A 25,927-nucleotide genomic window follows, 5' to 3' on the forward strand; every position below is an offset into this window, starting at 1 on the left:
CACTTCAAAGTTATTCAATCAGCAGTCTGAATAATGAGATTTTACACAAAAATGTAAATAGTGAGCATGCAACAAAAGCAGTAAGGTGGATTATAGCTTTTTCTTTTAAGCCACCATGAATGGATAGATTGAACGAAAATTAATTACATTTTATAAATAATATAGTGTTCCACAGATTCCTAAGAAAACAGAATAGGCCAGGGCACTTGGTGCTTTAGAAGAATATGAAATTAAATATGAGACATAGCTGCTTTGAATAAGCTTTATTGGAATCTCTAACATTGCCTTTAAATTTTTGTGGGAAACATCTGCAAAATGTTTCTTATAATAAGTCAGAAGATTATTAATACCATATTTGACAATTAGGTCAGACTTAGAGATCGGCCTGTAGTATACATTGATGCAAATTACATTAAAATATATATTCTATAATATAATAGGCATCAAGCCTGTCAGAATTCAAGGGGCATCCAGACAATGCTCCAGTCATGCTGCTTAACTTTAGGTGGTCCTGTGAGGAGCACAGAACTGGACTTGATCCTTCTGTGTCCCTTCCAGTTTGAGATATTCCATGGTAGCAAAATACCACGTCACATAACAGCAACCTGAGAAAGGACAATGGGTGACTGAGAGTTGAACATAATTTTTTCACATGTACAATCATATGGTTTTTAATCCTACTACTTGAGAGAAGCAAAATTAGAGGACAATGTTTCAGTTTTATTTAAAATGCCATGAAAATCAGTATCAGGACTGGTAAAACTAATGGCAGCTTCGTGATAGATATTACTGAAAAATAAAAATTTTTACTGATGGAAACCAGGAACATTTGAGATTTGACTTTGGATGCTTTGGAAGGTCTATGTTGCAGGATCATGCTTTTTTCAGAATAATTCCTGTATTTTTATATGAAAGAAAAAATGTCTTTGATGTAAAATTCTGCAAATGTTCAGGTGGAGCTTTATAAATCAATCAGTAGATTATGATTATGAGCAGTAGCAAACTCAGTTTCAAAGCAGTGTGCTCCCTTTATAATCATGTCAGCAGGGAAAAGCTTTGCTGCTGGCCATCTGCTGTTCAGGCAGGCTGCACTAACCTTCCACCTGCCTGAAAGAATAAAGGTGTTCTTTAGAAAGAGACACCAGAATTGTATTTAAAATTATTATTCAGAGCTGCAAAAAATTGTCAAAGTCTGAACCAGCAATGGATAGAATATAACTTAGAATTACTGAGTTACGTTGCATTGAAGAGAAATATATGATATGGGTCTCAATTTCTTACAAAATCTATTATCCCTTATGGAACAAACAAACAAATGAACAAGCAGACCCAAAATAAAACAAAAAAATTGTCGGAAAAATAGATCAATTTCTAGTGAATGTTTTTTACATTGCTGATTTCACTAATTCTGTTTTAAATATGTAAGCTACTAATTATCTCTGGTTATCAAACCAGATTCAGTGGCTAGGAGATGAAGTCCAATGTATTCAGACTTTAAATGCAAACCATGAAATTTTTACAATTCCCAGTTTGGTGAGAAACAACAAAAATCAATAAATAAATTTCAGTTGTAAGAGACTTATACAGAAGAGACTGGGATTAGGATTTTCAAGTTTATCTGTTAGAAAGGGCAGAAAACTACAAAGGGCAGAAAACTTATTGAGCTTCACTTTTTGCTGCACATAAATATCTGATGGTTTAAATACCACTCCTCCCAAGATTCATTGCTCCCAATGATGAAATGTATTTTTAGCTCAGCAGCACATCTCCTGGTGTGGGATAGGTAGCTGTAAACTGGACCAAGACTTAAAATAATGGCCCTGTCATTTTTAATTGTTCAGTAATAATATGAATCATTGTGAACTCATTTAGTATTAATTTGGTTGTTATAAAATGCTTCTATAGATCCTCTCAACTAATTAGCTCGACCTTCCTTTTGAAGGGTAACCGGTGGCTGTCTGGTGTTCAAGCTTGACTTGGAGCAGAAGGCAGGCTGGGAGCAGATTCCTGAGCCCCAAGTTCAGCCTTTCCAAGTTTCCTTCCCACCCTTTGACAAGAACTTGGTTGGATAAATGCAACAATGACCTGGTTTGCTGGTTGCATATGAATAATGAGACTTGATGTTCAAAATGAAAAGCTTTTCTGGATCTCCTCTAGCTGTGGATCTCCTTAATTGCTGTGATGTTTGAGGTAGTTAAAACTTCTCCACTCTTCTGGGAGTAATGATGCTTGTGCATCAGCACAGGAATGTTTAATGAAGAGTGTCTGGGATGCAAGCATATGCCTTAACAGCAAGTTTAAAGAGAAAGAAAATAAACTGTATTTAAGATACATTTCTTCAAAAGGGGCAACACCACGCCAAGAGGGAGAGACAAATAATTCCCTGAAAAAACAGTGATTTCATTTGTCCTACATGACTTCAATGAGATCATAACTTTTTTTTTTGAGAAATAGTGATGATTTTGCTAAACTGAGCTTTTAATGCAGAAGCCAGTGACCCATCCTATTGACAGAGATGGATACTGCAAGTGCAATAATTTGATTGCCAGAATATGACACAAAGTAGATAAGGTATTTTATCTTTTTCATCCACTAGATTATGCATTCTCCTTACTTTGGTATTTCTGATATATTTTCTGAGAATCAGTTTTGTCTCATGTAAATGGTTCTCTGGAGAATTTCATAACTAGAGGCAGCAGAAATAAAAAATAAAACCTGTCATTAAGGAAAAAATATTTTGCATTGTTGGCACAAAAATAATCCAAATATGCACATGGCCAGGCAAAGCAGTGGAGCAGTGGTTGAGTTTGTTCAGAAAAATGTCCCGCTGTTCTGTCAAAAGCAGCACATGTATCTCATGTCATTGGGCAAGATGAGCAGTCCAAGCTGTAGACTTGTAGTAAAATACCCAAAGAAGAGGTGCAAGTCTAGGATGTCCTTCCAGGAAATTTTAAATCTATGTGCAAGAAAGAGGAAAATACTGTCTATTTTTTTATTTTTCTAAGGTGATGAGTTAATATTAACTGTTTTCCTGTTTCTGCTGCTGTGCTTCCCCCTTCTGTGCAAATGTGTGCAGAGTTGCTGCTGTTACATAAAGAATGCAAAGCAGTAGTTTATTTTCTTCTTGCAAATTAAATATTCTGTACATTTTTTTTCTGGTGTTTTTTTCCCCTTTCCTGAACATCCTTGTTGCTGTTATTGTAGGCAACATAACCCTGGTTGAAAAGAAATCATCTGTACAGAAACAAGAAGAGTGGATTTGGGAAGAAATTGCTGCAAAGAATAAATGCTAGACTGATGTTTTCAAAAGAATAAATGCTATTTTCAACATTTTTGGCATTTTTGGTAAGTGCACAAGTAATATTCTGCTGTAACCCATTTCCAGAAATCTTTTGCATTGTGTAAGTCACTCCTTTGAATGTCTGTGGCTGGGCAGATCACAATATTGTCAAAAGGTGTTCAAATATGATTATTATTTCAAATGTAATGGATATTTTCTGAGCAAATGAATTCTTGAAAATCAGAGATGTTAAAGATATATGAAGACTGAACCCAGTAACCTGCATTCAGATTTTGATGTTTAGTCAGAAACATGTCATAAGTCAAGAGACATTGTAATTACCAATGGATATTCTTTACCAAGGTGCGATTATTAGTTTAATTTTTAATTTTTTCAACTTTGCTCATTCTTACTTAAAGGAGTTTAAGTCTTTTCATTTTCTTTTTGTAACTAACATTTAATATTCCACATCTGGTTGCCAAAATGGAAAATGTGTATTATTTGCTTACAGTAGAGGTGGGAATTATTCCTTGCCATAGCACTGGTATGAAGTTTGTTTTAAAACATGAAAGATCCATTTTAGATTCCTGAAAAGAGGTATTAAAATTTCTTGTTAGATATTGCTGATTGTGATTGAAAACCACTCCATTGAATTACAGTAGAGGGAGATGAAGGACATCTTGCAGCAATGAAAATGGTTGCAAATTTAATTAAAACATTAAATTATTGTTGGAATAAAGGTCATAATCATAAAACCTAATTGAAGGAAGTACATTAGCATGTACCCTAAGGTATCCTTTCCATTTCCAAATATCTATTACATATTTGCCATTTGAAGAGGAAAGAGGTTCCATTTTATCTGGATGGATGAACGGCGATGGGGAGAAGTGTTATACATAATACAGTGTAAGAGCCCCATTTTTCAAAACATCATTTGCTCCTTGCATAGGTGCAACACTCTGATTTTATGTCTCTGACTGAGGAAATTCCCCTTATTTATTGAGCATCATGGACCTGCATAGGGCAGAGGACATCATATCATGTACTTAGACTTTTCCCTGTGGAAAAAGTGGAACTTAACTCCCTTTAAATTTGACAAAGCCTCAGTTACCAGCTGTCACCTTGTTACCTAGGCTGCCTTTGTGAGAGATGTGTTGCTGCCTGGAGAATGGGATGTCTGTGTAACATCATATGAAATGCTTATCAAAGAGAAGTCAGTATTCAAAAAGTTCAACTGGAGATACCTTGTTATAGATGAGGCCCACAGGATTAAAAATGAAAAATCAAAGGTAATTTATTTTACACTAAGCAAGAGATCTGTGTGGGTTATTTAGTTGATGGTGTAGGGACTAGTAATGTTTAAATATATATGTTTGATATTTGGACATGTCTCACTGTCCTTCAGTTATCAGAAATTGTAAGGGAATTCAAGACTACCAACTGACTGCTATTAACTGGAACTCCACTTCAGAACAATTTACATGAACTCTGGGCACTTCTCAACTTCCTTTTGCCAGATGTCTTTAACTCAGCTGAAGTAAGTCTTTTGTTTCTGAATCAAATTAATTTTACTGGTTTTCCCAATTTGAAAGTAGACCTGGATATGTATAGTTAGTGGTGTCAGTTACTGATAAGTGATAGATTGAGTTGGAAATGTTTGTTATAAAGCTTTTCATAAAATAGGCCAAATAAGGTCATTTGTTCTTTTACTTCCTGGCCATATGAGAGTTGTATTTGTTCACCATTGTGATGCTATTGTACCTTGAAAGGAAGCCTCTTATAAACCAATGATTTTGTTGATACAGGATTTTGATTCGTGGTTTGATACCAACAACTGTCTAGGGGATCAAAAACTGGTGGAGCGCCTTCCTGTGGTGAGTCCTTTTGCCTTTTATACAAGGGTTACATTTACCTAAGTTAAATCCCAAACAGTTCTTCTAATACTTCTTATGATAGACTATTAGGATGAGAGAGATTATTCCACAACTTTTCAGTCAAGCAAAATTAAGTCCAAGGACACAGAACCATGTCAAAGATCATTTTGACCTAATCTTTGAGTCTTTCAAATAAAGCACATGTATATCCTATGTATAGCAAATAATTTCTCCATATAGGTTGCTTTTTTTTTTTTCAGATTGTCTAACACTAGATCATGTATCTGTGATAGAGAATATCTGCTCTTTGATTCATCCATTGACCTGATCAGTGTTTCAGTTTCCAAAATGCATTTAATGGTGAACCTCTTTCAGGTGCTACGACCATTCCTTCTCCGTCGCATCAAGGCTGATGTGGAGAAAAGCTTGCCTCCAAAGAAGGAAGTTAAAATTTATGTGGGCCTCAGCAAAATGCAGCGAGAATGGTAATTAATGCATGTGCTTGACTGGGCTGTGGTTCAGGCTCAGAAGGAATGTGCTGTCTGTGACTTGGAGGTTGTGTAGAACTCAATTTATTCTCTCTGGTATACTCCCAGTTTATTCCTGTTTCTTTCTGACACTGCTATGACAGAACCATGCATGTCAGGGATATTTACCTGATTAAATGAAGAGAAGGGTGAGCTTTAGACAGTATTTGTAGCCTAAAGACTTATGAAAACTTGCTTAACTTCTTGCTTAAAGAAGAGGAGGTTCAGGAGGAACCTTTTTGCTCTGCACGACTCCTGGATGGGAGGGTGCAGCCGAGGGGGTCATCAGCCTCTTCTCCCAGGCAACAGAACAAGAAGAAATGGCCTCAAACTACACCAAGGGAGGTTCAGGTCAAGCATCAGGAGGAATCTCTTAATGGAAAGGGTTGTCAAGCATTGGAATAGACTGCTCAGACAGGTGGTGGATTCACCATCTCTGGAGGTATTGAGGAAACAGCTGGATGTGGCACCCAGTGGATGGTGGTGTTTAGCCTAAGGTTGGAACTGATGATCTCAGAGTTCTCTTGCAACCCAATCGATTCTGTGAGTCTGTGCTACATTTCTGACTTGCCCAGAGGCAAAAGAATGACACCCAAACCATGTCCCATGGCTGCCATGATGCTGAGGGCAGGTTCTGTCTCCCACAGGCTTTTCCTGGCTTACATGTATTCAAACCTTTCCTCCTCCTCCCTCTGCACCAGCAAAAGATGCAGCTTGTAAGTCATCCCCCAGCTTCATTTTAGAGTGAACAGAAGGGTTTTTTTCTTTCCGTGCTGTAGGTATACCCGAATCCTGATGAAGGATATAGATATCCTGAACTCAGCTGGGAAGCTGGACAAGATGAGACTGCTGAACATCCTGATGCAGCTGCGGAAATGCTGCAATCACCCGTACCTCTTTGATGGAGCAGAGCCTGGCCCACCTTACACAACAGACATGCATTTGGTCACTAACAGTGGCAAAATGGTACTTCTAGACAAATTGCTGCCTAAGTTGAAAGAACAAGGTATGCATCTCCTTTCTGGGGTTTTGAGAGTTTTTTGGTTCAGTAATATTTTTGTGTATTCTGAGCAAAACCCAGCGGACTTTAGCCAGGATTACTGTTGGTTTCTAGTATGATACCAGCTTGGATCAATAGTCCATTATGGCTTTTTGTGTTGAAGTGTTTTGATTTCTTTTTTTTTCCCACTTTTTCATCGCAGCTAAGTTCACACCATAAAAACATCATTTGATTGGGGCTTTAGATTTTCTTTCATAGTTTTCTTAGCTATCTGAAATATAATTATGTAGTATTTTAGCCACGCCTTTGATTTGCCATGAAGGACCATTTCAGATTCAGAGTCCTCATACATAGCTCAAGTCAAATCCTGTGTGAAATGTTGGTCTTTCTTGCTGGATGTGATTTTGAACAGTACCTGAGGTTTTTCTGTGTATTCTATAAACACTCAGACATGGGGGAACTCTTGAGTTGTTTTAAAGTTATTTGAGCTTTGAAATGGATTACTGTAAAAGTCACTTGCAACAGAGTTTTTGACACTGGAATAAATTTTTAGCTCACTATTTTTTGAGTATGCTTACAGTAGTAACTTTGCTAAAGAAGTTGGATGTAGGTTTGTGAGTGGGGACACTTTGCAGGAAAACAAAACCACGTCCAAACCTCAACCTTCTGTAGTATAGAAGTAAACTGTACTTTGTATCTAGGTATCATCCAAGCAGCTGTGACTGTATAACTCAAGACTGAAAACCAAGCAATTCAGTGGTTACTGTGCTTTTTTGATCTTGGTTTCTTCCTGATATCAGGTTTATTGATGAGGTGTTGTAATTAATACTGGACTGGTCTCCAATCAAATTAGCATCTTAAACAAGAGAGTTCAGTATTAACCCTTGAGTCCAAAGGACAAAAGGAAGTAGAAACTTTGTTATATCCTGTGTTTTACTTAAATTTCTCCAGTAGACTGGAAATGGTTGAGTGTATATGCATAAAGTACTGAACCTTTTCTTTTTTTTTTTTTATTTAAGTTGTTCTTGGCAGTAAACTGACAAGTACTTAAGAAGAATTCACTTTATTTCTAGAGATCTTAAATCCAAAACAATCAAATACTTCAAAATTTTATTATTTATACTTGATAATGTTTTTATATTTGTGCTACCATCTTACTCTGCCATGTCTGGGAACTTTTTCTTGAGGAGTACAACACAAAATGAAAAGGAGAAGCCAGCCATTAATTAGACAGTGACATATCAGGGTAAGACAAACGTGTCCTATGGCATGGATGTGCTGTGGCAGCAGCAGCTGCAGCCCTGCATTGTAGTTTGGGTCTGAAATTCAAACGACTTTTCTTCTTAGTACATGGAATTGCCCTCCTTCCTTTTCTGGTAGTGCAGACTTGGAGAGTTTGTTTAATCTTACATTTTGGTGAAAGCATAAGAAACCTTTTTACCCAAACAGGCTCAAGGGTTCTAATCTTCAGGCAGATGACAAGAGTTCTAGATATTTTGGAAGATTACTGTATGTGGAGAAATTACGAATATTGCAGACTGGATGGACAAACTCCTCACAATGAGCGACAGGTATTTACAACTTCAGGGATTGTATTTATGTAAAAATACTACTTGTAAAACATTTTGTTTAACTGATACATTCTTTTCATTGATTTAGGCTTCCATTAATGCATTCAATGATCCTGACAGCTCAAAATTTGTGTTCATGTTGAGTACACGAGCAGGAGGTCTTGGAATCGATCTGGCTACTGCTGATGTTGTAATTCTCTATGATTCAGACTGGAATCCACAAGTAGATCTCCAGGCTATGGTAAGATTCCAGATGGAAATTATGGGGTTTTGTTTTTCTTTTTCTCACAGTACTTTGCTAGAAATGTGTACTTCCAAAATAAATTGGTATTTTCCCATTTTAGCACAGGAGCAGGATTTGTAAGACTAATTTTCAGTTCAAGTGCAGCTTCCACTGTGTGGAACCATTAGTCCTCAGTCACATTTGGGTTATACAGTGTTTTATGTAGTGGGAAATGCTGGGTGTGTGCTACACCTCATAGTATTGTTTAATGCAAATAGCCTACTTGAGTAAGTAAAAATGAATTAAATCTAGGTTGTTAATCCCAAAACTATAAAGCTGTTGTGGGGAGTGGAGGTGAATGTGTTTTCACTGTTTTTCCTGCGATCTTGAAAATGAGATAAAGAAGAGTTGAATTAAAGTTTTCAAAAACTGCTTTTATGGTGATGGTAATGAAAGGATCTCATTTTAGTAACTATCCTTAGGGGTTTTTTTAAGTAGATGTGGATGCATCTCCATCCTGGATACATGTCAAGGACATGAGTGACCACCTAAGAAAGCAAAGCTATCTAAAAACTGCCAGTGGATTTTTGGATTTTTGGTTGGTTTTTTTTTGGTTGTTTTTTTTTTTTGACAAATGAGGCCTTTCAGAGACAAGTCTTGGAAATGTCTTAAATTATTTCAGTTAACCTGTGGGTCTCAAGTACTCTAGCAAAAATCACTTCAAAAGAATGATGGAACTGGTGTCTAATAGCTCAAATGAGGCAGTACCAGCTACCACTACAGGTGTGTGTTGAGAATACTGATTCTCACAGTGGTTCATGTTTCACTAGTCAGGAGAGGCAGGGTTATTGTATTTTTCTTGAACTATTCATGGCACTACTGAAGGATTTTGAGAAAGGCAGCTTTTGGTCAGCAGAGAGATGATTTCTTCATGCTTTGATTCTACAGAAGGTTGCTTAAGGTCAGAAGCATCCAAATCTTCTCCTCTGTGTGATTTAATGAAAAACCCCAAATCCTGCTGCTTTTTAGCTATGACACATAGAGACACACTCACTGTCAGTGTTATTGAAAAAAAAAACCCCAAACCTGCAATGTAGATAAAAATGTAATATCTTGGGTAGCCATGGATAGCTGTAAACATTTTAGTAACCTGTGCTGTTCTGTTTTGTAGATTTGTGTGCTGTAAATAATGAAGATCTTAAACCTCATTATGTAGTCATGCTGGAAGGCAAGTGCTGACTTTTTTGTTACTGTTTTGGGCAGGATCGAGCGCACAGAATTGGGCAGACCAAGACTGTCCGTGTGTTCAGGTTTATTACAGACAATACCGTGGAGGAAAGGATAGTGGAGCGTGCAGAAATGAAACTGCGCCTGGATTCCATAGTCATCCAGCAAGGCAAGTATTATATGAAGGCACTTCGGATCTAGGATGAAATTCCCTTCTTCTCCCATTGTAAATCATGGTGCAATCAGCCAGTAAGAACCAGTGGGAGTGTTGCTTTTGCCTCATCTGAACTCTGAAGGGAGTTCATGTGCAAAGGCCTCATCCACTTGGAAATTTGTTTTACTGTAGGAGTAGGCATTTCCTCACTAACTTTTTGCTTACCTGCCTAGTGGGATATAGTCAGATTTGACTTTTTAAAGCACTCAGTTTCTTCTTTCACTTTAAATTTAAATGAATGCCTTTCCTTTTTCTAATAGACAGAGAAAAGTAAGGTAACCTTAGTTGACTTGCTTGGAATCAGTAATATGTAGTTTGTATGTGGAAATAAAAGGGGGAGAAAATCCTGTATTGCTCCTTCCATAACATAAACTCTTTAGTGAGTTGCTATCCTCAAGCATTTTTATCTTTAGGAAGATTGGTGGATCAAAACCTGAATAAACTTGGAAAGGATGAAATGCTGCAAATGATCAGACATGGAGCAACACACGTGTTTGCTTCAAAGGATAGTGAGATTACAGATGAAGATATTGATCACATTTTGGAAAGAGGGGCAAAGAAGGTGAGAAGGTTTGTGAAAGGGAAGCTCACCTGTAGATTTGAATGTGATGGCAAGATAGTGAGTCTCTGGATGATAACTTGGTTCCAAGCTGGAGAGAAAAGGGGTTTTTGCTGTAGAGGGTTTTTGTGTTACTCAATCGTGTCTGTTTTTTCTGATGTTGTCAATAAGATGTTTTATAGTCAAGTACCTTCTAGAATGGCTCCTCTTCTTTCTGGCAATGGGATGTTTTAAAATGAAGTACCTTTCAGAGTGGCTCCTTTCTGGAATGAGGTGTTTAATAATGACGTGCCTTCCAAAATGGCTCCCGTTCTATCTGGGAATGAGATGTTAAATAATGAAGTACCATCCAAATGGCTACTATTCTTTTCTGTATCCCCTGTCCAAGACTGCGGAAATGAACGAAAAACTTTCAAAGATGGGTGAAAGCTCCCTTAGGAATTTTACTAGGGATACTGAATCTAGCGTGTATAATTTTGAAGGGGAAGACTACAGAGAAAAACAGAAGGTAATGTTTTAAGTTTCTTTTGGAGGAATGCCCTGAATTGCATGTTTTAGTCATACTTATTTAAGAGGTATTGGGTAAAATACAGTGTCATCTATGAAAATAGTTTAAATAACACTTATAACACTTATAATGAAGTAGATGTAGATCTAATTTTACATAAAACTTGTAGCTGGTCTCATGATCTTGCAAGACTTAATTTTTGGTTTTGGGGGTGATGGGTTTTGTTTTTATAGTTGGCATTTACAGAGTGGATTGAACCACCTAAAAGAGAAAGAAAAGCCAATTATGCTGTGGATGCTTACTTCAGAGAGGCTCTTCGAGTCAGTGAACCAAAAGCACCCAAGGTGAGTTGACTAATCAAAAGAAATAAATTTTTTCAATATGTATGGTAAATGGCTAAAGCTCTAAGCAACAAATAGGTCTTGAGTCATAAAAACTGCTCTGTTCACTTTTATAAAGTGGAGGGACTATCTAAATTTAGAAAAAATTTCCAAAAGACTTGAGACAAACTTCTGTGAGAAAAAATAAGAACAGTATGAAACTTGTAAGACGTTAGGGAGGCTAAGATCAAGTTTTTTCTAGTTCTTATTTAAGCAGCTGTAAATTTTCCTGTGGAAGATGAATGCTTTAAACACGTGTGACTTTTTCACCAGCCACCTCCTCCCAAAAGACCTCTCTTCCCCTTCTCTCACTGCTCTTTTACTTTTAGAATTCTTTGTGGTGGTTGGTGTGTCTTGCATGGTGTGACTTTTTTCCCCCCAAGTTAAGACAGTGCATTTTTGTAACAATAATGCTTTTTGTTTGCTCATAAACTTAAATTACTTCTTACAAGCAAGCAGATTCTGGATGTGAAAGGGAGCAAATGCAAGCTTTGTGTTTCAGGCTCCACGGCCTCCAAAACAGCCAAATGTACAGGACTTGCAGTTCTTTCCTCCTCGCCTGTTTGAACTGTTGGAAAAAGAGATTCTCTACGACAGGAAAACAATTGGTTACAAGGTAACTGAAGAATTTCCTTGACCAGAGGGCTGGAGCACCTCTCTTAGGAGGAAAGGCTGAGAGTTGGGATTGTTCAGTCTGGAGAAGCAAAGGCTCTGGAGCAACCAAATTGCAGCCTTTCAGTACCTAGAGGGGGCTTGCAGGAAAGCTGAAAAGGGACTTTTTACAAGGGAGCGGCTTTAAACTGACAGAGGGCAGGTTTGGGTTGGATATTGGAAGGAAATTCTTCACTGTGAGTGTGGTGAGGCACTGGCACAATTTGCCCAGAGAAGCTGTGGATGACCCACATTCCACTTGCTTGGAAGTGTTCAAGGCCACGTTGGACGAGCCTTTGAGCATCCTTGTCTAAGCAGAAGGTGGCCCTGCCCATAGCAGGGGCTTGGAAAAGAGGTGATCTTTAAGGTCCAGTCCCTTCTGTGTTATTCTCTAAATTCTTGCAATGGAACAGTTTAATGCAACAGTAGGAGAATAAGTACTTTTCCAGCCTTTCACAGTAATTTAAATGAAATAAAATCATGTTCAGCTGTAGAAGCTATTAGGTTATATTAACAAAAAGGTGACAGTTAGTAATTATCTGTGAAAAATTAATTCAGTTTTACAAAGTGCAAAACCTTTCAGGTACCTCGTAATCCTGATCTCCCAAATGCAGCCCAAGCACAAAAGGAAGAGCAGCTTAAGATTGATGAGGCTGAACCTCTTAATGATGAAGAACTAGAAGAAAAAGAGAAACTTCTAACCCAGGTATTGTCAGGTCTTCAGTGAGACTGAAATCAGCCAAAGCTTGTTTTGTGTTTCACAGCATTATGGGAGCATTTCTTGGTCACTGATCGGCATGTGCCGTAGTTAACACATCTGCACAGTTTGGTTCAGACTGAAAAGAGTTTCCAGCATTAGGTTTGTCATAGGCCTATGTCATAGGATATCTTTGAGGAATGTGCACCAAGGATTCTCCTGAATCCTAGTCTGGCATTCACTATAGACTGTGATGTCTTTCCATGAAACCTTGCAGAATGGCTGCAGAGCTGGGTGTGCTGCATTCCACATGATTTAATGCACATATTCTGCCTCAGTTTCACACCCTTATGGAAGTGAATCTTGGGGTCTGAACAGTCAGTTTTCCTAAACCACATCTGGTAGTGGATAGTTCCCCTCACTAAAAGAGGGTGTGAGCTGAATAGGTATATAATTAGGAAGCCTGTATATTTAAATGATTTAAAACCAGGTGAATGCTTGATATGCCTTATTTGGATATTTTATTTACACGTTGTATTTTGGCAGGGGATCGGAATTACAGGACAGGATTTCTTGCTTGCGTAGTAATGAGCTGGAACAGCTCACTGTGGAGACACCAGAATCACAGAGGTCAGGAATCAGTACAGTCCAGTAAGCTGTGGCTAAATCACAACATGGCTGGCAGAACTTGCTACTTCCCACTACTTGTAAAAGCTACTGGTAATATGAAATGAACCTACTTTAGCTCATGACTTCAGCAGTGCTACTTGTGTCTCTGCTGAAAATCACCATCACAAGGTGGCTTTAGTCCTTCTGAGGGAGAGTGACCATGCAGCGGTCACTGCAATGATGCAATGGCTGAGGGTGTCTGTGAGGCACTTGGGGGGCCTTTTTGACAAAACAAAAGCCATTACACTACTTTCACTTGAGCAATTTTTTTTTCTTAGAAAGTAATCCCACAGAGAGACTCTTAGGAGGAGGGATTAATTTTTCAGCTGAAAACTTACCAGAAATTACTAGGTAAATAAAGAACTAGTGCTAGTCATTTTGCAGTATTTAAATAGAGAGACTACAGTGACTGCAGTATAAAAAGAGTTCTACTAAATTAAACTGCAGAGAAAGAAAAGGTTTAACACTGTGGAATGATGGAAGTGTTACAGGCAATTTCAAGAAACCGGTTGAATCAAATTCGGAGATGGACAAATCCTGAACCTCTGTGCAATGTTTCCTCTTGATTGCTGTATAGGGCTTCACTAACTGGAATAAGAGAGATTTCAACCAGTTCCTCAAAGCCAATGAGAAGTGGGGCCGTGATGACATTGAAAATATAGCACGAGAAGTCGAAGGAAAAACCCCAGAGGAAGTCATTGAGTATTCAGGTAACTTAATTCTGTACTCAGCTCTGAGAGTATCTAACTCTGCTTGGCTCATTTGAACTGCCTGAGAACATGGTAACATCCTACTGCTGAGAATTTCTTACACTGCTGTTCTAAGATTTTTGGGGTAGAATTATATTGATGTATTTTGGATCTGCTGCTCTGTCTTTTACCATCATTACCGCCTGCACAACTAAGGCTGTACTAAAATGCACACCTAAACTCCTGCTGAGCCACTTCACTGTATCCTGAATCTAACTGGGTAGCACTGTCTTCAGTTCTTGTTAATTTTTGCAAAGGGAAATGCTGAGAAACACTGCTTAGCTGAAGAGATTTCCCTTTTCCTTGTATTCATTAATGAGAAGTTAACCTTTACCTCCTCCTCGAGAGCAGAACTCAGTAAATACATCACGATTGAACCTACAGCCACCACTGGTAACCTGAGTCTTAACCTCGCATTAGAAGAGATTTTTTTCCACTGTAGTGTAGCTGCAAAGTCCTGGCATTACATTTCTAAAGGTACAGAGCAAGTTGAAAATGTGCAAAAATCTTGTACAAAAACCCCTTATTTAAACACCTAATGGTCTTTCAGGCACTTGCTTGTCTTCGGGCACTCAGTTGCCCTCTTGCTTCTATTGATAAAACTGTATTCTGTTACATCTGTTTTCATTTGAAGAAGCTTTGTTTCCTTTGAGGAGACTGACATACAAAAGTCTTACTGGCCTGTATTGTACCTCACTTAAACTGAAGATTCCTATATCTACCCTCTTCAAAACAGCATTTGTACTACTGCAGCACATGGTAGCTGGAAGGGAAGGTTTCTTACCAGCTCAAGGCATGTCTGTTGTTACACAGCAGTAAGCTCTGGTAAAAGGAAGGAACAGCTAACATCCTTTTTTTAAGGTTAAACCCCTGACTTTTACAATGCATGATAAGATACTAAGAAGTTGTTCTTTTCTTAGCTGTGTTCTGGGAAAGATGCAATGAACTCCAAGACATAGAGAAGATCATGGCTCAGATTGAAAGAGGAGAAGCTAGAATTCAGAGACGACTCAGCATAAAAAAGGCTCTCGATACAAAGGTGGGTTTGCTCAGTTTCTTTTTTTTTTTCCTGGTGCCAGTGAGGGGAGATGCATGACCCCTGTCTGACCAGTGCTGCTGATGTATGAAGACATCTTGGGCATGACATTGGTCTCTTTGCATAACACTCAGCAATTTCTTCCTATGGCTTTTCCATCCCATGGAAGTGCTGTGATGACACCCTTAGCTATGGTCTACCCTGGTGTTTGTAACAGTCTTCTGTATTACAGCACACAGTTCAGAGCGCTGTGTAACTCCACATAGTACAGGCCTTGGGGAGGAGCACAGTTCCTTCTGGACACGTGGAACTGAAATTAAGAGAGAGAGAGAGAAATGGAGAGAGGGGGATGAAGAGAGGGAGAAATGGGGGAGATAAAGGGATGGAGAGGGATAGAGAGAGGGAGAGAGAGAAATGGAGGAAGAGAAGGGAGAGAGGTAGGTGGGTAGAGCAATAGGGGGGAGAGAAACATAGGAAAACAGGTGGAGAGAATTGGAGTAAAGTAGAAACAGGTAGAGATGGCAGAAGACAGAGGGAGTTAGAAACATCAGATTAGAGAGCACTTAAAAAAGACTGATCCAACAGTCTTGGGGAAGGATGGGAGATAGACCTTTTAACATTTCTGCTTTTGTCTCTTTCTGTGGTGCATCATATCCATCCCTTCCATAGCTGAACCATTGGGTCTGGACTTTCTGACAGGAATTCAACAGAAAGCTTTTTCAATCTTTTGTCCCCCTAGAAGCAGCCCAAGTTTTTGGGGCAATCTGTCTCAAAACATTTCTGCCAAATTTCCTTTTAGTTCTCGATGCTGCTCAGGCCCATCAGACTGACACAAAACCCCCTCAGTCATGTCCCCAGCCCCGGTGGAACGGCTGAGCTCTCTGAACTCCAGCCTGGCACTGTCCCACCGTAATTACATTGCAATTGTAGATAGAATTGTGGCAGGTTCTGGGCCACTGGCTTGGAATCCTCCTGAATCCTCAGGGCTGACCATGGCATTTGTCTGTACTTTCCTGTCCCTGGGGCTGATCACTCCGTGCTTCCCAAGGGACAGAGCGCTCGTTCTGCACGGCTCCTTGGAGCTGAGGGTGCCTGCCCACACTGAGAGATGGGTGAGTGAGCGACGCCGTAATGTTCAGGTGGGTTCGGCTTATCTAGTTCGGTCGGGCTTATCTAGTTCGGTCGGGCTTATCTAGTTCGGTTGGGCTGAACGCGGTTCCGTCGCGTTCTGTTCAGTTCACCTCAGCTAAACTCGGATGGATTCGGCAAATCGCGGCCAGAGTCGGCCGTTCGGGTAGGCTCGGCTGTTGTCGGCTGCTGTCGGCCAGACTCGGCTGTCGTCGGCCACACTCGGCCAGACTCGGCTGTTGTCGGCTCCACTCGGCCACACTCGGCTGTTGTCGGCTCCACTCGGCCACACTCGGCTGTTGTCGGCTCCACTCGGCCACACTCGGCTGTTGTCGGCTCCACTTGGCCACACTCGGCTGTTGTCGGCTCCACTCGGCCACACTCGGCTCTTCAGCCCTACCTGACTCTGCTCCGCGCTGCAATGGCGGCCGCTGGCAGGGCCCCGCTCCCCGGCCTGAGCCCCGGGAGGGGACAGAGCGCTGGGACAGCCGCCTCAGCCCGGCTCACCCTGTCCCTGCCCGCCCCCGCGTCCCCCGGAGCGCGCCCTGCAGCGCAGAACGCGGCCTTTGGGCCAGGAGCGGGGACAATGCCCTCGGCTCGGCAGCAGCGCCGGGAGGCAGCGGGCGGTGCCCTCAGGTGAGCGGCCGGAGGGGAGGGAGCTGGGCCGGGGGCACCGGGGCCGGGGGCACCCACAGGGGGCCGGGGCTGCTTTGGGCGCTGCTGCGTGGGACCCGCTGCGGGTGGCACGGCTCTGTCCCGGGCCTTGCGGCTCTCTGGGATCGTGTGCCGTGGAATGAAGCTGGGGCTCGTCCCAGCTGCGGGAACAGCGTTTTATTGGGTGAGAAACAGAGTTCACTCTCTAGAATTTTTACACGTTTGTTAAGGGATAAAAGGCAGCGCTGGGGTGCTTGGCTGTTTGCCAGGAGCACCCGGTTCCCTTAAACCGTGTTCTCTAGATTCTGTTCCATTGCAGTGGGGTGTGCATATTCATTAGAGTTTATACATATTCCAAGAGTCCTTTTCAGTTTAGATGTTCTTTTGCTTGGTTGGAACCTTCGCGCCATCTTGTGGATTCAACCAATATACTTTATTTCTTCCTGTGGTGCCATCCTGTCTTATTTTCAGTCCCTCGCTATTTGATAACGAGGGTCAGTAAATTTTTCCTTTTTTTTTTCAGTGCTCTGGTTTCTGTTTCTGTTATCTTGTGTTTCAGATAAGATTGTCCCCAGCTGTGGGAAATCACCTCATTATCTGACACCATTTTCTGAGTTCCTTACGTGTAAAAGCATTTGAACATTTCACAGTCTCTATTATAGTCTATTATAGTATTACAGTCTAAAATAGTGTCTGTTACAGTGCTGTTTATGAAAGCTGTGCAGTGCATACACGAACTGACAGATGATCCTTGATCCAGAGCAGTAGTTACAGACTGTCCCCTCTTGGGAGTTTTGTGCTCAATAACAGCGTGCCAGAGCTCAGACATAAATGGCAAGGGCAAGAACTGCATTTGTTCTGTTCCATTCTGGGCTGGGCTGAGCTCTGTTTGCCGGGAAGCAGCGGGATGGGTGTCCCTGTGCCCACCCCCCTGGGTCCCAGAGAGAAGCTGCTCCTGTGGCTGCAGCTGAGGGGCACTGGGAAACCTGAACGGTCCTGATGGAAACCGATGCCAAACCGGGTTTGGTTGGGTTTGGGACTTGCCATTTTCCCCTGATCCGTGGGTTTTGCCTTAGGAAACAGGAACTGGGCACCAGGACATTTTGTTAGCCTAGAAGGGAGGAGTTGGTTTGTATTTATTTCCTGAGGCACCTGGATCGATTTGGGTCTCAGTTGGCACCCGAGAGCCTCCTCTGTGTCCTGGGTGGGGTGGTGGCTACCAAAGGGGTAAAAGGTGGAGCAGGAGGGTGGGTGGAGAGGAGAGCAGTGGCTCTGTGGGGATTTGCATCTGGAAAGGGCCCTCAGTTTCCTGGCGGGAGTCCTGGAATCAGAGCTGAGAGTGGCTGAGCAGTGAGGATCGTGCAGCTGCAGCGCCGAGAGTGCAGAGGCTGCAGTGGGCGTTGTCTGCTCGCTCTCCTGATGTCCCATCTCTAATGCTGGGCTGGCACCCAGGCACCTCCCAGGGCTGCACAGCCTCAGGGCAGGGGTGGTTTGTAAATGTTTTAAATGCTGCAGCAGCTCCCTCAGGCTGGATGAGTGTGAGGATATCCAGCTCTGCCTTCGGGCTTGGAGCACGGCAAGGGTGCAGGGCTCACGGTCAGTCTTGTTTAAACACTTGTAATAGCAAAACATTTTAAAGCAGAGACTGTGAGGCAATAACAAAGGCGAGTGTGTGGCAAGGATAGGTCCGAGGTGTCTTTATTAAAGATCCACACTGCTGGATGTTGTGTCAGAGCCCTCTGGGGACAGAAGGTGTCCCCAGAGCTTCATGAAGCCCTTGTTTCCTGCTGGCAGGGCAGGGGGTGAGCCCAGCCTCGGGGGCTGTGTGGCTCCTCCTGCCTGGAGCAGGGACAGCCCGTGGGGCTGAGCCCCAGAGGTTCAGTTGCTGGAGCAGGTGGGGATCTCTTTGTGCCTGGGAATTGTCGCTGCTGCGTTCCTGTCCCAGCTGCAGGGTTCCCTCAGAGCCCGTGCCCTGCAGCAGCACTGGGAGCTCCTGGGCTGGGCAGGGAGCAGCTCTGGCCTGGGGCTCTCAGTCCCATCAGTGCCCATGGAAAGCCAGCTGGGTTTGTTCTGCTGCCATCGGCCTCTCTGCTGTGCCAGCCTCGGTGCCAGGGCACAGAGCTGTGGGAAGGCTCCATCCCATCTGTGCCAAGCGCTGCCAGCGCTTCCAGCAGCGCTGCTGGGGCACCAAGGGCTGCCTTTGGAGCCTGGCTGGCACAGAGGGTGACACACTCTGCCCTGCAGCACCCAGCTGCATCCCACAGCTGCACAGTTCAGCCAGCAGGGAGCAGAGTCAGCTCTGGGCCCAAACCAGGTTTTGTCCCCCAGAGAGCCCCTGAGCTTCCTGAGGCAGCACACAGATGTGCCCTGGCCTTTGGGGCTCATGGTGAGGGCTGCCAGGGCATTGTGATAAGGCTGAGCTGGAGCTTTCTTAGAAAAGCCATCAGCTGTAAGGAGAATCTCTGGCAAACAGGTGGCTGGGCACTGGCTGGGAGCAGGTCCTGGCCTTTTCTCTTCTTTTCTTTAAGCTGTTCTTAAGAGGAGCCCAAAACTGCAAAATGGAAAGGAAGGGGGCTGTGGGGGTGAAAGTTGCTTTGCATTTTTTGAAGTGTTGCTGTGGATTTTGGTGTGTCAAGTGGCACTACCAAAACAGCATTGGAATAACCAAACTTCAGGACTCTGCGCTTAATTCCTTGAATGTGTTTGTGTGGGTGCAGGAAATGCCAAATCCCAAAGCAATTCCATGTCTGTAACTTCAAGTGCAACATCTTTAAAAGCAAGTGCTCAGTGTGGGCTTTCCATGTGGGTGCAAATGGCCCAAGGCCTTTCTTGTGTCCCAAAAGCAAAAACCCTTTCCCTGGGAGGTTTTGGAGGGGATTCTCTTTGGGATTTCTTGTGGTGCAGCATCCCGGGTGTCCCTTCCTTTGTGCCAAGTCCAATGGGAAAGGATGGAATGGCTGCCACGTGGGCTCTGGGATAAAAATGGTTCTGTTCAAATGAGGCAGAGAATGCAAGATGAAAAATGGGCATCCTTTCATTGTCTGAAATAGTCAGGAATAAAAGTGCTGGCAAAGGACACGTTTGTGTTTGAATTGGTGTCACCTCTCCTGGGTAAAACCCCATAGTGAGCCAGCAGAGCAGAGCTAGGAGAGCTGGGATCCTTGGACTTCCACAGTGGACTTAATTTTCTTTTCTCCTCTCTTTCAGGGCAGGAAAAATCATCCAACTCCTGCCATGTTTGCCCGAAGCTTTGGTGTTGGAGCAGCCAAAGGCAAGAGGCTTCAGCAGCAGGGCTCTGCGCTGGAGGGCTCTGGTCCTGCCCACGCTGTGGGGTGAGTCAGAGGGACACAGGGCTCCCCTTTTCCTCTCTGCTGGCATGAGCTGCCATGGCAATGCCATTGCTGCCAGCCCAGCCCCAGCTGTGCCTGCTGGAGAAGGGCAGAGGTGCAGAGGCAGTGCCAGAGTTCCCTGGGGCTGCTGGAGCTGTGGTGCTGGCTGTGCCCTGAGGGCAGCTTGGGCATTGTCTGTGCAGCCCAGGGCTGCTCTGGGCCTTCCTTGGGGAGCTCTCAGTGCATGCCCAGCTCTGCCAGGGCTGGCAGCCGCTGCAGGGCTGGGTGACAGCCTCTGCTGGGGCTGGGGGCAGGCACGGCCCTGGCACAGGGGCAGGGGCAGGGCTGGCAGCATTTGGGAGCCGTGGGAGCAGAGTGAGGGGTGGTGCTGGGCACAGGGGTCAGCCTGTGCTCGTGTCAGCACAGCCCTGCAGGGCCCTGGCATCTGGGAGCAGCTCCAGCTCTCCTGGGGCCCAGGGATGGGCTCTGAGGGACTGGCTTTGCCTGTGCCTTTCCAGGGCAGCAGGAACAAGGGCAATGTGGTGCCAGAGCTGGGGCCCATCAGGCTGTATTTCCCTCTGGGAAAGCAGAACAGACTCTGGGCTGAGCTGAGTTTCCTGCAAGGGCTCAGAATCCAGGGAAAAGGGAGTTCAGGAATTGCATCTGCTGCTGGGAACATTGCCTTAGGCTTGCTCAGTTTGTGTCTGTGAGCAGTGGGCTCTGGGCTGGAGAGGTGCTGTTGGCAGCAAAAGATGGAGTCCATGCTCTGCAGGGATGTGCAGGGAAGGACTGAGTGGGAGGGAAGGGCAGTATTTAGAAATGAGATCAGCATTTCTCCCAGAACTGGGCTGCAGCAGTGATGGGGGTGGTTGGCTTTGCTCTGGGCCTTGTTATTCCTTGTGCAATTTGCAAATTCTGCTGCATGATTTCCTGTCCAGTATCTTTCTAACAAAAACTGACAGAAATTGAGGTTTAGGAGTAGAGCTGAGGTCCATTCACTGCACAATCTTGCCAAGGCTGGAGGACTGGGATGATGGCTGCTCTCAGCAAAGGTCACTTCTCAATGCTGTGTCAGATTTGCCTCAGTGCTGGGCAGGAAAGGTGAGGGTTTGGATCAGGAATTGTGCAAACAAGGCCTGGGTGTGGTTGATTTGTTTTGTTTTTCAGTGAGCCAGGGCTGGCACAGGGAATGGTGCAGGTGCTGCTCTGGCACCAGAGCTGCTGCCCTTTGGAGCCATGTTCAAGGTGTGACCATAGAACACTTTGGGGGCTGTTTTCAGCACTCTGGGTTTCAGAACTGCTGCCCCCAGCCCGTTGCCAGCCCTGGGACATCTGCTCTGCTTCCAGGCTGTCCTTGCTGGAGCAGCCTGGTCCCTGCCGTGCCCAAGCCCTGAGACACAGAGGGAGCCCTGTGCCCAGGGGCCTTTGGCACCTTGTCAGGAAGGTGGCAGCAGCCCCGGGAGCAGGCTGGAGGTGAGAACTGGGTGTTGGGAGCTGAGGAGTGCTCATCTGGGCTGGGGGGAAGGGGCAGGAGTTTCCATGCCCCTGGAGCTTTCCTGCTGGCATGGGGCAGCACAGGGAGCAGCATTCATTGTGCCCCTCCCACGGGCAGTGCTGGCCTGGGTGTCTGTGCTGTGCCACCAGAGCGTGGCACTTGGCTGCTGTCACTGCTGTCACTGCCAGCCCAGCTGGGGGCTGTGCCCTCCTGCCAGCCCCAGCCAGGAGCTCCAGGGGTGCCTCTGGGCCCTGCTGGGAGCGTTTGCTGGGAATGTGCCCCATCCCTGGGAGCGTCCCTTTGTCCCTGGGCTGCCAGCCAGAGCTTTGGGCTGCTCAGGCTCAGGCTGGGATTGCCAAAGGCACCGAGAGGGAGCAGCACAGGGAGGGTGCTCAGAGAGGGGCTGGCAGAGCCCAGCTGGCAGGCTGGGCTGGCTGCTGCAGGTGGGGCTGTGTGCACTGCAGGCAGGGAATGTCCCCTTCCCTCAGCAGCCCTGCAGATCCCAAGGGCTCCCAGAGCAGGATTTTATTCCTTACCTCCCTTTGTGGAGATTGATTCTCCACATTGCCATGAGCAATTCTTGGATTTCTCTAGGAGCAAACCTCCCAGCAGAGCCAGATTGCAGCGGAGGCCAGAGCTGTGTTTGGAGCAGGGAGTGCTGAGAGCTGCGTCTGCCTGTGCTGCCCCAGCCTGAGCACAGGCACAGGGAACAGCCTGGGCAAAGGGATTGGGGCAGTGGCTGATGCCCAGGGAGAAGAACACAAACCCACAGCCCTTCAGCCTGACAGTCCCCTCCACCCAGAGCTCAGCACACATCCTCACAGGGAAGCCCAGCAGCTGAAGGGAAAAAAAACCCACAGAAGAAAAAGGTGATTTATTGTGCTGTAAAGTTCTTTCAAGTTGTTATTAAAGCCCAACCAACATTTGCTCTTGCTTTTGGTTGGGTGAATAACGAGCAGTGGGCACAGGTGATGCCATTCATGTGGCTGAAAACCTGGTGTGATCTAGAGGGGATCCAAGAACTGTTTGTGTAGGGCAATGGAGTGTGAGGGGATGTCAGGGGCAGTGAGGTGGCATTTTGGAGGGAATTGCTGAGGTCATTGAAGGGAGACCAGCAGACAATTTCCCTGGGAAATCCCAGGCCCCTCGGGCCCACAGCCAGGACTCTCCAGGGCTGAGGGGGCAGCACTGGAGACTCCCTGTGGCCTCCTTCCTTGGCAGCAGCCAGCAGGGAAGGGAGAAGAGGATCCCTGTGGGATGAGACTGCAGAGAGCGAGCAGAGGAGCAGCCTCGGGCTGGAGAAAGGCCAAGGGACCAACACGGTGGCACCAGGGCACCTGTGAGGAACAGAATGGACACTTGGAGGCCACATGGAGGTGAGGAGTGCATGGTTTGGGCAAAATGTCAGTGAATCTCCAGAGAGATAAGGAGGGGATATTTAGGAGGGAAACGCTGAGGTGATGAGTTCACCCAGCCTGGCACAAGGTGTGTTTGCACAGGCTGGGGCCAGAGGTGGGGGTCAACCCAAAGCCAGCCCTGCTCAGCCTCTAAATCCCAGGATAAGATGTACAGGCTGCCCACTGAGGGATTAAAAATACATAAAACTGAAACCAAGAGCATTCATGAGATTCTTGGGAATCCCATTAACTTGTTGGCAGAGCTCTTGACACAGTTTGGAGCTTTGATGACAAGAATGCATTTCTTTATTTGGATTATTCACTGTGTGGGATAGGGGGTTTGTTTGCATTTTAAGGCCCTCATGGTGGCTCTGACACTGCTCAGGAGCTGGTAGAGAAGCAGAGTCAGAGCTCCTGGCAGGCACAGGGTGTTTTCCCCCATAGTGGATTGTGGAGCAATTGTCTGGGACCTGGATTGTCCCTCTGGGTGATGCCACTTGCTGTGGTTTGTATCATTCCATCCATTTAATTCCCAAAACTTCTCAGCCCAGGGGTTGGAGCTGACAGGGCAGGACAAAGATTGTTCTCTGTGTGGTGCCCAGATTTGGGGTTCCCTGTCAGCTGTGCCAGTTCTGATGAATTCCACCCATAGCCCCAAATTCCCTGCTCCATTCCCGCTGCAGTAACCTCCCAGTGCCCCATGGAGTGTGGGCATTCCCATGCAGAGCTGCTGCCTTGGACAGCAGCTGTGTCAGGAGCCAGCAGAGCTTCCAAGGAAGCTCAGCAGCACAGGGCCAAGGCCAGGGTTCTATTCCATAGAAGTGGCTGTTGAGAACCCTCAGCCCAATGGTGTCCCTGGGCTCACTGGCCAGAGCTGCCTGGAATGGAGCCCATTTCACCCCCCTGAGCTCCAGGATGGAGAAGATCCAGTGGATGGTTTAGAGCAGGAGAAGGCAGTGGCCAGATGTGCTCCCAGCCTGAGCTGAGGCAGCCCCTGTGCCCAGGGGGGGACATCTCTCCCTGCAGAAGCTCAGCTCCTTTCAGAGCCTCAGCAGGGGCCTCTACAAATTCTTTTCTCTCAGGAAAGGGATGCACAGCTTTGTCTTCAGCACACCTCCAGTGGCACCTACCTGGGAAAGCTTTCCATCACTTCTGCACTTCCAGCTGGATCCCTGGAAAACTCTGAACTCCATCCCACTGATTTTCAGGTACCTCTGAGGGCTGCTGCCTGGGATTGAACATCTGTGGGGGAAGATGGCCTTGGCTTTGATGCTGCTGATGGCCGATGGCCTCGGGCTGGGGAGGAGGGAAGGGATTTGGGGTGGCTGGGCCGCAGCTGGCAGCTGTGTGGGAGCTCTGAGCCAGGAGCTGCTGCTGAGCCCCTCTGCAAAGGGCCCGTGCCTCCATTCCCAGCAATGCCAGCTGCTCCTTGGGGTCCTGCTGGGCTACTGGTGGTCTCTGTCCGGGCTGAAGCATTTCCAGGGGCCTGCTCAGAGCAGCCCCTGGCCCAGGAGCCACGGTGCAGGCACAGCTCCTCCCCTGCAGATGCCAAAGACACGAGGTGCTGCTGCCTTTCAGGAGCTCCTGGCCTCCTCCTGCCCTGCGCTCCCAGCCAGCTGGGACACAGCCAGGGAACACCAAGGAGCATGGCTGGCAGCCAGCAGGAGACACCGAGGCCCCTGGGCCAGAAAAACAGCCCTGGCCTCAGCAGCCAGCATGGTTTGGAGCTGGCAACACTCACCTGCAGGCAACGCCCCCCGGCACTCTCCAGAAGAGCTTTGGCCACGGAGCAAGGTAACCCTCAGGGCTTGTCTTGTTGGCTTCTTCCTGGGGAAACAAAGGGACATTGTGGGAGCACATTTACAGCTGCTGGGGAAATCCTGGCAAGGGCAGAACAATCAGGGCTATGGGGAAGAGTTTGGTGCTGCCATGTTGAGTGCCAGCCAGTTCTGCCCCACAGCCATTGCAGGGGCTGCTGTGTAAAGCAGCAGTAGCAGAAGGGAAGGAGCTGCATTTGCAGAGGAGTTCTCTTAGTGGCAGCAGTCATTGCCATCCCACACAGGGCCTTTGGAACAGCCCTGGGATTGGCCCAGGTGTTTGGAGCAGGGTGCTGAGAAGGCCAAAATTCTGGGTTTGATGCACAGCTGGGCCAGTCACTTCTCACATTTGACTTGATGATTCCCACGGCTCTGGAAATAAAGAACAAATCGTTTGCACTGCTTTTTAACCCATGGGGTTTTTCCTAGCGTTTCCCTGGGGCTCCAGTCCCACCCCAGGCACAATGGCAGCGGGAGCAGCAACGCCTCGGCCCCAGCGGCCGTCCCAGAGCGGCTGCTCGTGGCTGGGAAGCTGCAGCCCCCAGCAGGGGCTGCGGGCACGGAGCAGGGGCTGCGGGCGCTGGGGCTCGTAGGGGAGCGCGGCGCTCGTGGCGTTACCGGGCCGGGGGGGCTGCGGGGCGGCGCCGTGTCCGCCAGGGGGCGCCCCGCGGGGCGGGCGGCGGCGCTGAGCGAGCGGCGATGCCCATGGGGTCCCGGGGCCGGTACGGGCGGTCTCGGTGTCCTTCCCGCTGCCAGCCGCGATCCAGAGGCTGCTCCGGGCAAGCGTCGTCCTCCTGGCGGCCATGGCAGCGGCACGGCACCGGCTCCCTGCCGCCGCAGCCGGAGCGTGCCTGGAGCCCCGGCGAGACCCAGCCCCGCACTGGCCGCAACCGGAGCGGCAGCGCTTGTCCCGGAGCGGCTTTTCCCGACCGCAGCGATAGT

The 25,927-nt window shown here is 46.0% G+C and overlaps 1 protein-coding gene and 1 pseudogene across 1 annotated transcript; both read left to right on the top strand.

Moving 5' to 3' along the window:
- The first annotated feature begins 2,968 nt into the window (after positions 1-2,968).
- On the top strand, positions 2,969-15,508 carry LOC139602488 (SWI/SNF-related matrix-associated actin-dependent regulator of chromatin subfamily A member 5-like; annotated as a pseudogene).
- Positions 15,509-16,157: 649 nt separating this feature from the next.
- LOC139602458 (uncharacterized) lies at positions 16,158-25,384 on the top strand. Its single transcript, XM_071452327.1, has 5 exons — positions 16,158-16,277; positions 16,402-16,929; positions 20,155-20,279; positions 24,251-24,376; positions 24,714-25,384. The coding sequence occupies exons 1-5, from the start codon at positions 16,158-16,160 to the stop codon at positions 24,964-24,966; spliced, it is 1,152 nt and encodes a 383-aa protein (XP_071308428.1). The 3' UTR covers positions 24,967-25,384.
- The last annotated feature ends 543 nt before the right edge of the window (positions 25,385-25,927 follow it).

The sequence above is a fragment of the Agelaius tricolor genome, unplaced genomic scaffold (assembly GCF_023055355.1).
Source record: "Agelaius tricolor isolate 1412-34295 unplaced genomic scaffold, bAgeTri1.0.p SCAF_34, whole genome shotgun sequence".
Lineage (NCBI taxonomy): Eukaryota > Metazoa > Chordata > Aves > Passeriformes > Icteridae > Agelaius > Agelaius tricolor.

Excerpts from the sequence above, each read along its gene's own strand:
- LOC139602458 (XM_071452327.1), top strand. The coding sequence starts at position 16,158 with ATGGCATTTGTCTGTACTTTCCTGTCCCTGGGGCTGATCACTCCGTGC. Across the intron at positions 16,930-20,154 it reads GCAGCGGGCGGTGCCCTCAG|GGCAGGAAAAATCATCCAAC; the intron begins GTGAGCGGCCGG and ends CCTCTCTTTCAG. Across the intron at positions 24,377-24,713 it reads TCCATCCCACTGATTTTCAG|ATGCCAAAGACACGAGGTGC; the intron begins GTACCTCTGAGG and ends CCTCCCCTGCAG.